The sequence below is a fragment of the Paramormyrops kingsleyae genome, chromosome 2, assembly GCF_048594095.1.
Source record: "Paramormyrops kingsleyae isolate MSU_618 chromosome 2, PKINGS_0.4, whole genome shotgun sequence".
NCBI classification, from domain to species: domain Eukaryota; kingdom Metazoa; phylum Chordata; class Actinopteri; order Osteoglossiformes; family Mormyridae; genus Paramormyrops; species Paramormyrops kingsleyae.
This window is the reverse complement of record NC_132798.1, coordinates 25,568,250-25,584,811: the sequence shown is the minus strand read 5'-3', so window position 1 is coordinate 25,584,811 and position 16,562 is coordinate 25,568,250. Positions and strand designations below refer to the sequence as shown.

Sequence of the window (16,562 nt, the reverse complement as noted above, 5' to 3'; positions counted from 1 at the left end):
AGGTCATATGACCCCAAGTCATGTTTGTTATAGCACTTTCTCCTCTATATGGACGTTCAAGCAGAGAAGAGGCTGATGAATCTGCTGCTGTTTGGAAGTATAGTTCCTTTTTTGGTTACTTTTTCTTTATGTAAAAGTCAATAGATGTTGTGTTCAGGGAGACTAAACAGGTTAGGATGAAAAATGTGAGCTGACAAAGGAGAACTCACAGTACTGGTAAAAGTACTGCCTTGGCTGTCTGTGTAAATTCACCTTTCACATTTCTCAAAATATTTTGCACTTTTTTGATACTGTAACCCGTGTAAAGGTCTTTAGATGAAAACCATGTAATATAAAATGTAAAATTAAAAATTGTATTAGTACACATATACAGTAATTGCAGTTGGCTATAGTTCATGACATGGAGGCTTTCTTTGTGTGGGAGTTGCTTGGTTTGGTGTTTATTATCTAGAACTGGGCTGGAAAAAGCGAGCGGTAAGGAGTTCCGCCCAGGGGCACCAGTTAGGGCCGCACACTGCGTACACACCGTGGGATTTGCTCGGTGGCATGCGTGGCCAGATTAGATTTGATAGGGCGAGGCGCTCCCTAAAAGCCCCGCCTTTGGTTTGTACGCGTCTAAACGGCAGGTCTTCAGGGGAGCACTGTGTGACTCGCTAATCCGACAGCTGATATGCGTGATTCTTTCTTCCATAGATTTGTACCCTTTCCCTTTGAATGATGTATTTCTCTTTCATCACCCTGACAAATTGTATCCCCCCCTCCCCACCCTGTCCCCTCTTATTCTTCCTGGTTCTTCAGGGTAGAGTGGGGTTGGGTTTAGGTGCGTGCTTCTTGCCCTTGGCCCGTTCTCACCCTCCCTGACCTCAGTATCATTATTTACTGGTGTACCTTATGGCGGTAACCACGGTAACCTGCAAAGCTCATTCCTTTTAATCATTTATGCAACAGCATATCTGATATTGAGCAGTGTTTTTCAGCCCAGTCTTTAGGGACCCCCAGATAGCTTCACGTTTTTGCTCCCTCCCGTCTCCCTGCCAGACAGTCCACTTTTTTGTTCCCTCCCAGCTCAGCAAAAATGCAGACTGTCTGGCAGGCTGGGCGGGAGCAAAAACATGGACCATCTGGGGTTCCTCGTGGCCCAGGTTAAGAAACACAGCTGTAAGTGTCGAGGATGCAGTGATTTGACCCAGACTCCTTAATCACGATGCGCCCTGCTGGCCTCTCTCTCTTCTTCAGCTCTCTCGTTGTCAGGCTGAGGAGCAGTACCAACTGAAAGCCCTCCTGTGCTGGAGGAGGCTCCGAGATGAGCTGCAGAACTCCGACGAGGAGCTTCAGATCCTCAGGTTGAGTCCCCCGCCACCCAGTTTTGTCTGTAGAGTTGCAGTCTGGTTGCGGACCAGTGTGAGCCCGACGATCGGTTCTGTATTCTCACTGAAACAAGATCCCCATTTTCACAAGACGTTGTGGAGTTTTTAATGGTTTCACTGCAACTTTACTGGTTTCCCTCGAAGCCGTAGAACTTCCTGACACAAGGACCTTGGGGACTGTTCAAGCTGGGCAGAAGCGTGCCTTTCCTGAGATTTTTTAAGGCGACTGTGATTTATTCAGCAGCTATATTGCTTCACTTTTGTAAATTGAGGTAGCCTCCGAGTTGGCATCGTCAACAATATGTCCCAGACAAAAGCTGGGGCGGGCAAAGAAAACTGCTTATATGAGCAGCTAGATTCCCAGAGTGCCAGAGTGTCTGAGAGCCGCGTTTCAATTAGGAGCTAATAGGAGTGGCAGGTGAGTCATCACTATTCAGATAACGACTTTGCCCCGGCAGTTGGGACATGGCGCAGCATGATGCGCTAATCGTCGCCGCGGTTACCGAGTGCATCCCTAACCCGTCTTACGTACACGCAGCCCCGTGCCTCCCTGCCTGCGGAAAAGCCCCTGAATAACGTTTCGTGTGTTGCGAGTTTGCCCACCTCTCAACCTTTGTTCTGGGCCGACAGGAAAAGAGGGTCCTGGGCCACCCTTGCTTTCGCTGTATGTTCGGAATCTTACGCTGTGATTTTATTCTTTTTTGTTTTTCCTTGTGGGGCTTAAGGCATTATTGCTAAGAATAAAGGTTCATTACTGGGATTAAGGGTTTATTGCTGGAATTACAGGTTCATTATGTGCCCAAGATGAAGGCGAGCTCTTCTTACAGCAGTGCTCACGCTTTCGCAAATGGCCTTGTAGCGTGTCTCCGTGCGCAGGCATGTGCGCGCATCTTTCTCCATGTCCTGGCTCTGGCGGTGGGACGGGGTGGGGGCGAGGGGATGCAGGGCTGCCGTCTGGCTGCTAATGCACGCCATGCACACAGAATGGTGTCTAATGCAGTTTTACTGTGTGTGGCATGGGGGGGGATAAGCAGAGCCAGATGCCAGCCGGGGAGCCGTGACATCCGGCGCGTCCCGGGCAGCCCGCACAGAGCCCGGAAGCATGTGCTTTTCCCATGATCCACCTCCACGTGTCCCAGCACCTTGTCCAGAAAAGTTTATCTTTCGGCAATCGATCTCGATACCGCGGGGGTACGTCCGCGGTATGGCTGTGGATGCCGCTCATCGCGTGACTGACCTTTTTGGGGGACAGCCGAAGACGCGGGAAATCCGTGTTGCCCAGAGAGACTTGGAGCCTGATGTCTGGCAGGTAAAGCCGCCATCCTGCCTGGACCTGCTCCCCTCGCTCTGGCACGTGTCTCTCGCCGGCCCCTCCCCCAACATTAAGATGGCTGTCTTGTACGGGAACCGCCCTCCCTGTCGGCATGAGTTATGCTCTCGTTTTTTTTTCTCTCTTTCTCTTTGTTCTTTCTTTCTCCCCGGGTCTTCTCGGTGCCAGACCAGGCCCGGAACTTATTGTTTGTAACTGCCGTGTTTATCAGAGGGTAGGGGTTTGAGATGGGGTGTAGAGGGGGTGACTGGCAATGATTCACCCCTGCCCACATTGTGTGTGTTTTGGTGTTTGTGCTTGATGGGTGCCTGACAGCCATCTGCACTTTGGTAGCTGGTGAGATGAGGTCAACCCTCCACCCCCCCCCCCCCCCATTGTAAAACAGGCCCTGGCTTATCACTCCCCACCACACAGAGCGGAGACTGGGGAAAAAAGCAACAACAACAGCAGTAAAAGATGGCCAAAAACAGAGCAGATCTGATAAAGACCACAAATAATAGGGGTTAGTGACACACATCAGGCCCCAGTAATTGGTCCTTAACCCCAGATAACCTCTACTTAATATCTCAGGAAATAATGCCTAATTTTTTTATCCGCTAATGCTATAAGAAAGATTTTCGTGTGTCTGTGTAATTATAAATTCTTCATTGTGGAAGTCTAATTATAAATCTATTATATTGAAAGCAAATCGAATCCATTTGATGCAGAAAGATCGATGAGTACATACATCTGTGTCATAGTTGACTTTGTCGGTCACTGGAGTTGGCTACTCTGTGTTTTTTGTGACTAACCTAGCATAAGCGTTCATTTAAAATGATCAATGTACCGGGGGTGGCCATGGGGGGGGGCATTGGTGACTCATAATCGACGTAAAAACACATGCAGTGCGTGGACCGAAATGAAATGTATATGGAGCGTGTTGTCAGGAATCTGTCATGTATGTTGTTTTTTTTGGGTTCATGGTAAAGGAGATGCTGAGATGGTGTTCCTGTGCACCTCCGAGCTCAGCGGCTCGCCCTTTCGCCCCTCACCATCTATTATTAATCAAAGTCACCCGGCGCTGCCATCTGAGACCGCTTGATGTCGTCAGGCTGCGGTATGGGCCGTGTGCTTCTCTGTTTCATGGAAAGAGAATCCTGTAATATCTGTTGATGCTGCATATTTTTATACTTCCCCTCGTTTTCTGTGTCCTTTTTCAAACATGTGAGATGTCTTTTTATGGTACCTGTTACCTTGAGTAGCAGAAGATAAGGGCTTGCTTGTTCATTTCAGACCTATATTTTCCTGCTCAGGTTGGGTCGGAGGTTGTAGGATGTCTTAACTTGGTTTAATCTATGACTCAAACCCCCAAGAAGGGGGATTCCAGAGAACAAGGTCCCAGGCCCATTACATTGGCTAATTAATGTTCAGCATCATTCAATTTCCTGTTTATTTTGTGCTGCCTTGTACAGCTTGCTTACGGACGAGACTGAACCTAATGATAGGTGCCCCATTTAACGGGTCGATTGAAGCTGAGCCTTTAAGTAGGTCACATGACCTTCATGAGTTCTCTGATCAATGCCTTGTTGCATGTTGGTCTGACATGTATGGATCATGCTACTGAGAAGTTGTGTTGTAAATTTCCTTATGGTTCATTTGTACAAGTTAAGATCATGCTACTAGTTTTACTATAAGACCCCAGCTGATTAAACATCGATGCCACACCCTCTGTCCTTGTCTCATTTCTGACCCGAAGGAAAGACATTTGGCGTGTCAATACATGAATGGAGATTACAGTCTCAGGAAGGAGTTGCCAGGAGCAGCATGTTTTCATAAATGGGTGTGGAGTGTGTTAAATTGATGGATAGCTCTTGTGTGTGTGTGTGTGTGTGTGTGTGTGTGTGTGTGTGGATTAGGTTTATATTACATTGTGGGGACCAAATGTCCCCCCACAATATAATAAAAACCTGTTAGTTTGACGTTGTGGGGACCATTTTCTTTATCCATGTATGCAATCAAAAAAGTAAAAATTCCATAAGTCTCGTATTTTGTTTGGTTGCTTATGGTTAAGGTTAGGGCTGGGTAGGGGTTAAGGTAATCATGCTAGGATTAGAGTTTTCCCCAAATAAATGAAAGGAGAATCCCCACAAAGATATAATTACAAACCTGTGTGTGTCTTTGTGTGTGTTTTATTCATTTATAGACCCAATAAGGAGAACACGGGACAAGTCAGCGAATCAGGGGCCTCTGTGGTGAAACACGCTCTGAATCCTGACAAAGCGTTCATGCAGGTCCACTACCTGAAGGTAAGATGCTTTCATACTTAGCTACCTGGAGTTCTGTCAACTTGATGCATGTGTTCATCTGAAAATCTGTAAATTTCCGTAAGGGAGCACTTCATTGAGACTTTTGCAAGTGAGAAAGATGCCTTTCAGACTCTTCGTAATGCCCTGGTAGGGTACTTCAGTGAGTATTGTTTATCTTGCACAAACTGCTCAAGACAGGCGTAATCAGAACTGATAGGTGCGATTAAGTGTACAAGAAGACACATCTCTTATATGAAGGCTGGTTTGTGTCTAGATTGTTCACTGTGACCCAACATCCTGTGCAAATCCACATGGAATGGATGAGTCACAAGGCGTTTGTCTGAAGGGTTGCAGCCTGAAGTTTCTCAGCATTTCGTCAAATAGATCATTTTTTCCTCCGTTCCGAGCCGGCACACTCAGGCTACGACATGTACAGCCTGGCCTACTTCTGTGCAGGATGCTTATTTGTTACTCGCTCGTGTGTGTCAGCGAGGACCTACCCCAGCCACTAGCGGGCTGTTTTCCCCCAGAGCAACCATTTATTTGTAGGGTGAGACTCAGATAGGGAGGGGTCTCCATGGTGGGAGGTGAACTGGGGGCTTTGGATATCCTCTACCGGCTTGCACACTCTCGCTCCTCCGTTCCTCATCCAGAACCCTGGCACTGAACATCACTCCACATTTCATTTTTTCTTTAATTCCACTTTACCAGTATCTAGCTTGAGTAACCGTGATGGCCCAGGTTTCTGTCGAGACACACGAAAGCACTGTTCTTGAGTACAAGTGCAGATTTTTGAACCGTTTTCCTTGACCTTACTCAGCTTATGGTGACTGGCCTATCTCCGGCGGCTCTTAACCTTAAGGCCCCCACAGTGTCTCCTGACAGCACCTGCACCCCTATATGTATATGCAGTCCTGTTGCCCCTCTAGTTAAAATTATCCAAACGTACCTTATAAGGAAGCAGACTGCTGAAAACTCAGCTGGTAGCCTATATTATATTTATATTTTCAGCACGTAGTAAATGTAGCATTTTGGAGACAAAACTTCAGGGTCAATGTCGTTGTAGATCAATTACGAATGTTTCTCTTTCAGGGCTATTTCCTATTGAGCTTTTTCTCAAGCATAATTGGTGAAGAAGCTTTTCTAAATTTCTTCCGCCATTTTGTGAGACAGTACCATGGCCGGCTCATTCTCTCACAGGTCGGTGATTTTCTGCATCTTCCTAAACAATTACTCACAGATTTTTTTTTTAAAAAAAAAGGTTTATTACTTATTTAATTGTTGATGTTTTCAAATTTTACATTAGCTTTTCAATAACCCTCCCTCATTACTGTTAAGCTTGGCTCTCCTGAGAGCTTCAACAAGTCCCACTTGTAGATGTTTAGTATGCCAGGTATATTACTGGTATATAATACACAATCGCCAGTCCTATTGGACTGAAATTTAGACATTTCTAACTCCTAAACCACTGACTGTTGTATTTACACAGTAATTATAATGATCTTAAGATTTACATTTTTGACATTTTTAGCACATTGCACTGGACTCCTGTGGTTCTATTTGTTTACAGGACTTTCACTGATGCGGAACTAATAGATTTTCTTTCTCAGGACTTCTTGCAAATGCTCTTGGACCATTTTCCAGAAATAGAGAGGTGAGTCTAAGTGGATGTCGAACGACTGCTTTGTTTTAAGACTCTGTCAGTTTCACCAGCGTTTGATGTTCAACCCACTTAAGTCCAACAGGCAAAAAAATAATGGCTTAGAGGAAAGTGGGTCCCACCGCCTGTTTTTGAGGAAAAGTGCCATTAAATCTTCCCCCCCCCCACGGCTACCCTTCCAGCTTGACACCTCCTGTGTACAGTAACCTCCTTCACCCCTGTATCCCCCACAGATCCTGAATTGCTCACGTTTGTTTTAAAAATGGCTGCACAGGAACACATGCACTTTGTTCTGACAAAGTTTCCATTTAGATTAAACCCAGCTTCACGGGACATTGTCACCCTTGTCATCTAAAATTCATGAAGATCTCCCCTGTTCCGCCGCTCGGCCGTGCACTGTGGAGTAGCAGCAGACAGCTCGCCGCTGTGGAGATGTGAACTCCTACTGCGCGTTTAGTATAGAAAAAGCTCTCGTATCCGGAGAGGTGAAATTTCCAGATGGTTGAATGTTACTCTTGAAGAACAGTGAATTGTGACATTTCTTACGGTTCTTTTAATCCTTTTATATTCACACAGTAATGATTATTGTACTTATATTTTAAGTCTTATATTATTTGACGCAACGCAAGACATTTGCAAGGTAAACACTGGAGAAACAAATGGAAAGGTGCCTGAAGTCTGTCACTCCATAGGAACTAAAGTGTGTATTACTTGTTTTTAGTTTTTATACTGATAGAACTGTGAGAACTGTGCCGGATACTTGAATGCCGAATCTGTGATCCATGTCTGCATAATTTCTTTTCCCCTGCTGCCTTCACTCTCGTCCCAGTGCGTCAGGTGTCTTACCTAAGCAGGCCGCGTCTTATAGCTTTATTTACACTTGCGGCAGCCCCTCGCGGGCTTCCTGGCTGTCGGGTGAGGTGAGGTGTGCTCTCCCATCGGCTGATTATTTGTCTGCCGCAGCACTCAGTCCTGGGGGGAGATTACTCAGGAGCCCCCCCCCCCCTTTATTTGGCTGAATCCATTTAATAAGTTTACATGGTGTGGAGCCCCTGTTTCTCCATCACCTTCTTCCCATCCTCTGTCACTCTTTTTCATCCGCTTCCCCTCCTCCTTCTTTGCCTCTGTTTCACTCTCTCCATTTCAAATTTGAATTCACGGCAAACCCAGTTTGTTTTCCCCACACGGCCTTTCTGTCTCTCTCAGTTGTCCTCCCCCTCATCCTTTTCCTCCCCTACTCGGTCGCTCCTCCGTTCTCCCCTTCCTTCCGTTCCGCCTTTCGTTAACCCCCCCCCAGTCTGCGGGGTTAATGCGGCACCATGCCCCAGCTGCCCACGCTGATTGATTGAATTAAAGCAGAAGTTAAGGACGGTCAATATTTGTGTGTGCATAGCATCTGGATCGGTAAACATTTCTGGTTGAGAGGAATCCGAGTGGCATCGCGGAGGGTGGGCACAGGGTGGCTTCGTTTTTCAGGGGTGGGATTAACGAGAGATTGATTCCTGAGACAAAAGTCTAACCCCCACGCACACTAATTAAAAAGGCAGTGCTGTAACGTGATATGTTTTTATAACCATGACAGTAGACTTTCTTAACCCTCCACTGGTGGTCTGCAAAGGCAGACCCGGGGGAAAGGGGGGGGTATCGCGTCCAGCCCACCTTTCTGAGGTCCCCCGGTACAAACGCAGAGCTCCCGGATGAAAAGGCCGTTGTTTCACCCTCCTCTTCTGGGCCACCGCAGTCCACCTGAGACAGCGGGCTGGCAGAGGGTATCCCCTGAAGTATGGCACATATTTGGCACAGAACTTCAGCTTCAATAGGTTCCAATTGGCTGGCTTTGTAACCAATAATGTCCCAGTGTCCTGCTTTTGGGAGCTTTTCTCATTCGGTGGCACGGAAAAACAAACAAAAAAAAACCTGCTATAGGTATTCTCGTTCTTTATCCATTCAATGTCAATCACTCCTTTAGTCGATTGGATAAAATTTACCTTTTGAGTTAAAATAAAAAATAATTTCAAATGGTTAACATTAAGTTTTAAACTTGTGTTTTATAAGGGAACAAAATAATAAAAATGACATAGTGCTCCTTGTAGTAACTCCTGTCTTTATTTACGGAGCGTAATAGCTCTGATTGGTCAGGTCAGGATCGCATCTGCTGCCTTTATTCATTTGGTCAATGACGTGTTGGACTAGTGAAGTGGTCTTTGGTCCTTTAATTGCAGCTCAGTTAAAGACAAGAGCTCGGGTTAAACAGGAATACTAACAGGGTGGTCTTCTTTAATTGCTGGAAACAAAAATTAATTGGGTCTCCAGGCATGGCTCACCCTGGGCCGTGGCTCGTACACAGGGCCAAATGAGATAAATGCTTGGGAAACTTCATCCGCTTTTGGGGGGAATTACACCCCAGACCCACACCGCTGGTGCCTTTTACTGTAATTTGAAAATGTCTTGCTCTTTAACTGGTCTGTGCGTTGCTGTTGCCCAATACACCTGAGCGTGAACAGTAACTGTACTTTTCCCGTTTGTTTCAGACAAGGCCTCACTCTCGAAGTGATTTACGCCGACTGGCTGGATAATCCTGCCATTCCAGAGGTGAGGTACACAATCTGTCTTTTTGCACCTTGTTGTATCAATTTATTATTATAATTAAAAAAATATATATTTAAGTAGCCAACAATAAGCAATACTGCCTGCCTGGTTCTTGAAAGAGGAGAAGCACCGTTGCCTTTAAAGCTGTTTATTCTTTTCCTCTTTGTTCTCTTGACAAGATTTATCGTTATATCCGATATAACGATACTCTCATGTGGACCTTGGATAAATACCGAGGGGAAGCGCCAAGACATAATAATGTACCGTGGGGTGCAAGCAGGGGGCAATACGGGGCAGAAATTCCCAGACAGAATAGTTGTGTTATCTGTGCAGAGCGTGGGACAGACACAGCGCCACTCGCCGCCGGGGCCGTGGGAGCAGGTCGGGCCTGTTCTGCGGACGGGCCGCACAGCCGTGGGCTAGGAACAGCCAATCTGGGTGGTTCCTAGCTTTTATTATAATTTTTTTTTGTTTTGGTTTTTTTTTTTTTGCGTGGGATGGTAGTCCTTACAAACAAGGCCTGTTGAGCCGGGAAGCAGAGCACCGTCTGTTGGGGGGGCAGCGAGCGGCCAGTCACGCCGGGAATGAGGTGTGCGATTTAGGCCATAAAACAGCTATGCCTGGTATCCCGACAAACAATGAGAGCTCACTGGCCTACCACCCCGTGCTGGAGCAGGCCTGCATTCTGGGGCTCCCACTCCCTCTGACTACACGGCCGTAACGGGGTTCTGACAGAGAGCTTTCTGTCACTGTCCCCGCTGAGGGAATGCAGACAGCTGCGCGCGGTGCAGGACGTCGCCATCCGGCCCCCGCCGTGACGCGTACCCCTCTCTGCGTGCCTCAGGGCTGCTGCCCTAGGGGCCTCATGCTTTCTCATTTCAAGCCCTGGGTGTTACACCCGGAGGGTGGGTGTGGTCCTGCCCCCGCCATATTCCTGGCCCTTCCGGCAGACGCTGCAGTTTGTTCACAAGCCCCCCCGGTCCCAAAGCATCACAGGGAAGCTCCTCCCTGCCAGGATGTGGCGCTGACTGTTTCAGACTGACCAGCGACACTTTGGCGCATGAAGGATCACTGACGAAGACACCATAGCTCATACGCTACAGCGCTGTTCACAAAACACAAGGTCCGGGCGACACCTCGCTGAAAGTCGGGCGTGACGACGCGCGGGAGACCGTCGCATCGCCTGGGGTTGTGTGTCACGCTGAGGCCAGCGTTGGCTCTGCTTCCCCGGCCCCCCGCGTTCATATGTCTGTCTGCTGACACCCACCTGCCTTTGGAGTGAGTGTGTGTGTGTGTTTCTGATATAGTACATAGTGATGTTTTACTTATACAGCTGCAGCGCCTGCGCTTGTGTGAGAGAGAGGGAGAGAGAGAGAGGGAGAGAGAGAGTGAGTGAGAGAGAAGGAGAGGGAGGCTGCAGTGCTCTCGGTGGCCCCTCCCTTGGCTGCCGTGGAGCCAAACAGAGTTTGACTCGTGAGTCTCAGCTTGCCGACTTCAGTGAGAGGAATCAGCAGGCGCTGCTACCGGCTCACGCCGAGGGGAATCCGGCTGGATGACCTGCTCCCTCTCTCCTCTCTCCCTTCTTGTCCGTCACTCCCCCCCCTCCGCCCACCCCCGCCCCTCGGCAGTCTCCTTCTCCTCCGCTGAGCTGGAGCAGTCGAGGTGAGCCGGGCGGCAGGAGCAGGGAGCCAGTCCCGCATGCCTTCTCTCCACCACCCCCCCCCACCCAGCACCCCTTTGTCCTCCCAAGGCAGGGGGGGGGGGGGCGACAGCTCACTCTCAGCATGTCGCCGTGTCTCTGCTCTCCTCTCCGCAGCCCCTGTTGCACAGGAGCGCCGCTTGGCTCCGGACGGCAGTCGTGGGAGAAGTCAGACAGGAGGTAATGAACCACAGACACTCCTCCTCTCTGGAGGATTCGCCTGCTGCTGTTCATTTGCTGAAGCTGTCCAGTCTGTGTGGACACGTATGTGTGTGTGTGTGTGTGTGTGTGTGTGTGTGTGTGTGTGTGGAGGTGCTGCTTTCTTACGCGCTGTGCTCTGTACTAAGTGCGCTGCTTCTGTACATGAGGATAAAAATACAGCTTGAAACAGGATGAACTGTACTTTTGTTGCCTGAAAGAGTATCCGTATTGAAAGCTGCCTGCGTGTTTGTGCGAGCATACGTGTGTATGCGTGGGTGTGCGTGTGTGCGTGTGTGCGTGTCTGCATGCGCGCGTTTACAACTTGAAGGGAATGTTTTCCACTTGAAGTCTGGGTGATCGGGTGAAGCAGCACAAAGCTGGCACCGCTGATGTCTGATTTTATTGTCGTGCACTTTTGTGGTGGTGGTCGGGGGGGTTGGGGGGGGGGCTGCATTTTATTCCTTCATCTGCAAGTGCCTCACAATGAAAACATTATGCGACCGCGCACTGAAATGGCTAATTGCGTTACTCGCCAGTCAGGAGCGTCCTTTCTGAACTCTGCATGGTTGTGTGCGTGTGTGTCTTTCCACTTAAGCAATGGAAAGAGTGCCTAAAGTCTGTTTATACTCATTCGCTCGCTCTCTCGCTCGCTCACTAGCCGTGCGCTCTGTCACCTGGTCACCCTCCTCTCCCTCCCTCCCCTCCCCTCTCGCTCTCTGTCTCTCCCTTCCGCTCTCCTCCCATTTTCATTCTGTATCTCTCTCTCCATTTTCTCTCACACTCCGTCTTTCTCTCTTTCTCTCTCTCTCCCCCCTCCTTTCTTTCTCCCCAGGTTGCAAAATGGATTCACTTCAGTCGCGGCCACCGAAAGGGCAGCAAGCGGAAGCGAGTGGAGCCCAAGGTGAACTTCAAAGGGGTAGGCTTCCCAGCGCTGCCTTTCAGGAACACTCACACTGCTGCCTTGTCTTAGTGCTTAAGGGCATGTTGGGTATATTGGTCTGTCTGTCTGTGTGTTTAGTGGAGCACGTGAGGGTTGTGCAGGGGATGTGGTTTCTGTGGCAGCCTCCATATGGCTCCGCCGAGGGCCGGACAGCCACCGGGATGGGGGCCCCGGCCATGAAAAGCACCCGGGCTCCTATGAAACCTCTGCCAGGCTGGCACGGTGACGCGATGGGGGGGGGGGGAACTTCATGTTTGGGTTTAGGGACGCGGCCACTTTGCCGAGTACTCTCGCGTACGCCAGTCAGCCTGCTCTCTGACATGGGGGGGGACAGGGCTGGGGGGCATCATCCTATACTGCAAGTGGCAGCACATTTCACTCTGGTTTTATTTCTAAGAGAGCATCACATTGCTGCAAGGGAGACTGTTCTGTAAATACCGGTTCAGGCTGGTGCTCGGACATGCAGAAAGTCTGTCTTTGAGATGACGTCGTCACCTGTCCCATAAAGATAATATCTGACCATCGTACTTTTCCATACAAAGTTTCCCAGAACCTTGTTATTGTGAGAGTGACTGTGTGTGTGTGTGTGTGTGTGTGCGCGCATTGCTTTCATCTTACATAACATAAAGTACTTGTAGGTTGGTCCATCTTCTGGTGGAAATCAGTACAGACATTATAAACAAAGCAGCAAGTCTTAGGTCTGTCACCTTTATGGACACAACATGCTTTTATCTTAAGTTACATACAACTGAGGCAGAAAATAAGTGAAATATGTGTTGAGCCAGGTGCCTCTGGTTTGGACGTTCATGTGGAAGTGCTCTCTATATGTTATAAGCTTTGCCGGGTTTTCCAGGTAGAGCCCGATGCTGCCGTTCCACAGTGCTGATTATATTTTAATAATTAACATCAGATTGTGCTTTTAATCTGCGGCCGTGCTTTAAAGCCCTTTGTTGAAGCGTATTCGCACGGTAACATTAAAGAGTAAGCGCGCACTCTGTGGTCAACGATTGGTGAATTAAGCAGCACGTCTGTGAAATTGAATTCTGCCACTTTCCAGTTGGTTAGACAAAATGAGTCTGTTTGTAAAAAAGAAAAAAAAGAAAGAATCTAGCCTCGTAAATTTCATACCATAGCTGGAAATGTGAGCGGGAGAGTCTGTGACGACATGCCGTGTGTTTTTTTCCATGGGCACTGGGTGAGGCTGGTCTGGAGGGGGAATGGCCAGTAATGCTCGACAGAGCGGCACAGGGAGCTGGGCGGGGTGGCTGTGCTGTTTGAAGTCCCGCTATAAAAGGCCCCCTGAAAGGAAACAGGAGGTGACCCAGCCCCCCTGGCCCCTCTGGCCCAGCCCCACCCCTCCCTGAGAGTCCCATGGCGTTCCAGGTGTAGTTTTTATTGCCCCTCCTGGCACTTCAAATGTTCCTTCCCTGCCCACGACCTGAACAGCCAACCCCCACCCTTCCGAAAAGGCCAGGCCCTACACACCACGGCCCCTCCCCTTACTTCTGGCTCGTAAACAGGCCGTCTCCCAATCAGAGAGGGGCCCTGATTAGCCGCCATGCCGGCAGGCTGTAGCTTAGACATAATTACATCACAGCCGAGTGCAGCTGTCCTGCCCCCGGCCATGCAGCCCCAGCCGGGGGCACATAGCACAGGCCTGCATTTGGGGTCACTTTAATGTAAAATTAAAGTTTGCCACCAGAAAAAAAAATGGTGCTTTATTGCCATCCTTTTTTAAGGGGGACATTAGTCATGGTCTTTTGATAATGAGCTTCATTTGCGCTCATTTTCATCAGTGGGCAGCGTAATGAGAGGCTGGTTCTGCGTTTTCGTGACCCGGTGTACGCGGCCCTTTATCTCAGAGCTGTTCTTTAAGACCGGCCCCTCCCTGTTTATGTGCTCCGCCTCTCCCACCCAGAAGAGAATTTGCTTTTGGGCGCGGCACGCCGCGTTTTCACTAGAGATCCGACTTTTGAAAAATCCGAACGCGGCGAAGCTGGTTCTGTCCCACCTGTGTCCTTGGGGCCAAAGAAGATTGACTGTTAAGCCAAACAAATCTGTGACAAAAACCAGATTTACGGTCCCTTTGCAAAAGCTGCATTGTGAGACGGTCAAATAATTTATTATTTATATGTATTTATAGTTTCATTTGTGGTAATTTGCCATTATCGATTGTTCGAGTAGCTATTAGCTCTCAAGCGTTGCATTTGTAGTCTGTTGAGAAATACTCTTTGGCTGCTGTTGTTTTATCTGAAAGGAGTCACACGTTCATTGATTTCTCCGTCCAACCCAGGGGGGGGGGGTGGTTTAACGAGATGGGCCACATTTGGCTCAAACATCTGGTGTAGCTGGGAGTCTCTGTGGTGCTTGATTCCTCCAATTGTGGTTCTTCAGACTGAAGTGAGATAAGACCAGCTCCGCCAACTGGGACCACGGAACCACCATGTTCACGGGGCCCCGGACGTCACAGTACAACTGCCTTCATTTACGGGCAGCCGCTTCCCTCCATATTTCAGAAAAATAGTACTAAGTCCCGTTCCCTGCCTCTGCGTGGCAAAGAAGAATTTGGCGTGAATTACAAAGCATTAGAATTCATGACAGAAAGTCTGGCTGATATGGTGCAAGCAGAACGGAGACAGAGAGGAGTCCTTTTGTGCCTGGCCCACGGAAAAAGAGAAACAGGCTGGTTCTGATTTTACTGTCATGCACTGCAAGGGGTCGTCCAAGGAAGCACAGAGGTGCTCCCACGATCATCCTCAGCCAATGAGAAGATGACATTGACCTACCTGTGTGAGATCACTAGGCAAGGGGTCTAGCCAGGTGTCGAAAACAAACAAGAGTGAAGGCTGCACCAGTCTGGTGGCTTGACAGTTGAGCCCAATATGAGGAAGCTCATGAGCAGGTTCCTTGGTGGGGGCAGCTGGTGCACACTGAGATCCCCCAAACTGCAGTACAGCAGTGAGGAATTCCCCAACTCCTGCTTGGAGCCAAGCAATCCCTTCTGCTTTCTGAGCTGCGAATAAGTCATCCAAGCAGAGCAAGCTTTGGACTTTTTCTCCAAAAAAATCGACCTGTCTTCGTAGATCATCAAGGCAGGTTCTTTCTCCATAGCTCTGGTACAAATGCAGTAGTACTTTCTGATCCGAAAAGCGGATTATGTGGCCTACAGAGAGTGCAACAGCAATGAAAAGAAATCCCATACTGGCCCAGCTGGACTTGTCGTGGTCGTCTGATGGATACTCAGGACTCTAAGTATTCTTATTTTCTAAGCAGAGGCTTTGTTTTTTTGGCCATTTAGCACTGAAACATGGAGCTGTGTCGCTTCGCATGCTTTGCATTAGCGTCTGGCGTCCAAAATGCGAATTGGGCGCAGGAGCGCATTCTCCCCCATGCCACGGAAGCCTCCCCCGGAATCAGATGCCTCGACCAGAATTTACGTCCCTTCGCCTGTCGCCGGCAGTGGGGAGGGGGGGGGTAGGAAGGGAAATGGAGGATTTCCAGGCATGAAACGGCACGTCGCCCCCTGACGGGGCGGCATTGTTTGTGTTGGCCACACCTCCGTGGATCCCCTTGTGGCTGATTTAGTGCGGAAGAGCCCAACAGCCATCAAGTCTGCGTCGCCACGACGATTCATGGCTCTGGAGGGCCTGCGTAGGCCGCTCTTTGTAATTGAACGTAAATCGCTCACATTTAGTGCCGTGAGTACACTCCTCCCCAGTGGTACACTCCTTTTTTTTTTGTTCTCCCTCTCCTCCCCAGCACTATTCACCATCTCTCAGCGACGTTAGCGCCCCCGCGGGGGCCACTATTTGCACATACGGGCGCCGCACAATGGAGGAGCGTTGTGAGAAGCCACGGAACTCCCAACATCTGAGGCTAGACTTATTAGGCGCCTGCGAGCGTGTGGGAAATTCGACCCCTCCGGTGACTTCTGTGAGGCCGGCGGGGAGGAGAGGCAGTTTGGGTGATTTGTGGCTAATAGATTGGGCTGTGCCCCCGAAAGGGCAATCCTGTGTCAGCAAGGTAGTTAACCTTCATTTTGAAAAATAAACATCCAGCTGTAGATGTTGGTGATATTGACTTAAAGGGTGATGTCTGCTCCGAGCTTTGGGCCGAGGTGCGCGTGGGGGGAGCCAGGGTGAGCGGAGGACAATCATCAGCTGTTATTTGGGATGCGTGTGGAGCGGCTTGTTTGCAGCGAAAGAGAGAACAAGGGCCCAGCAGAGGATGTGCGTCAGCGATGCCCTCGTTGTCGGCACGTGGGTCTGGCTGACCGATATTGCCTCAAGCTAACTTCCCAGTCTCCCTCTCGCTGTGTCGGCCTTTCGTTCCGCCCCCATCCTTTTCATAATACTGCATGACCGCGCTGATTACGCCAGCCCTGTGCTCTCTGGGAAGGCGAGGGGGGGGGTGGGGGTCGTCTCCGTAAACCCCCTACGTGGTTTATAGTGGTGGACTCGTTGAGCGGGCGCCCACGTTGACCGAAGTGTT

At 49.3% G+C, this 16,562-nt stretch overlaps 1 protein-coding gene across 5 annotated transcripts in view; it reads left to right on the top strand.

Annotated features, from left to right (window-relative positions):
- Positions 1–16,562, top strand: part of aopep (aminopeptidase O (putative)) — a 63,151-nt gene that overhangs the window by 23,023 nt on the left and 23,566 nt on the right. For 4 of the 5 annotated variants that reach the window (XM_023802892.2, XM_023802895.2, XM_023802894.2 and 1 more), the window contains exons 7-13: positions 1,237–1,343; positions 4,880–4,982; positions 6,075–6,182; positions 6,593–6,636; positions 9,174–9,234; positions 11,048–11,110; positions 11,964–12,047. In XM_023802892.2, coding sequence (XP_023658660.2) covers positions 1,237–1,343; positions 4,880–4,982; positions 6,075–6,182; positions 6,593–6,636; positions 9,174–9,234; positions 11,048–11,110; positions 11,964–12,047 — 570 coding nt within the window. Of the gene's footprint in view, positions 1–1,236; positions 1,344–4,879; positions 4,983–5,802; positions 6,005–6,074; positions 6,183–6,592; positions 6,637–9,173; positions 9,235–11,047; positions 11,111–11,963; positions 12,048–16,562 lie in introns of those variants that run through there. The other variant, XM_023802896.2, reaches the window with a different exon arrangement.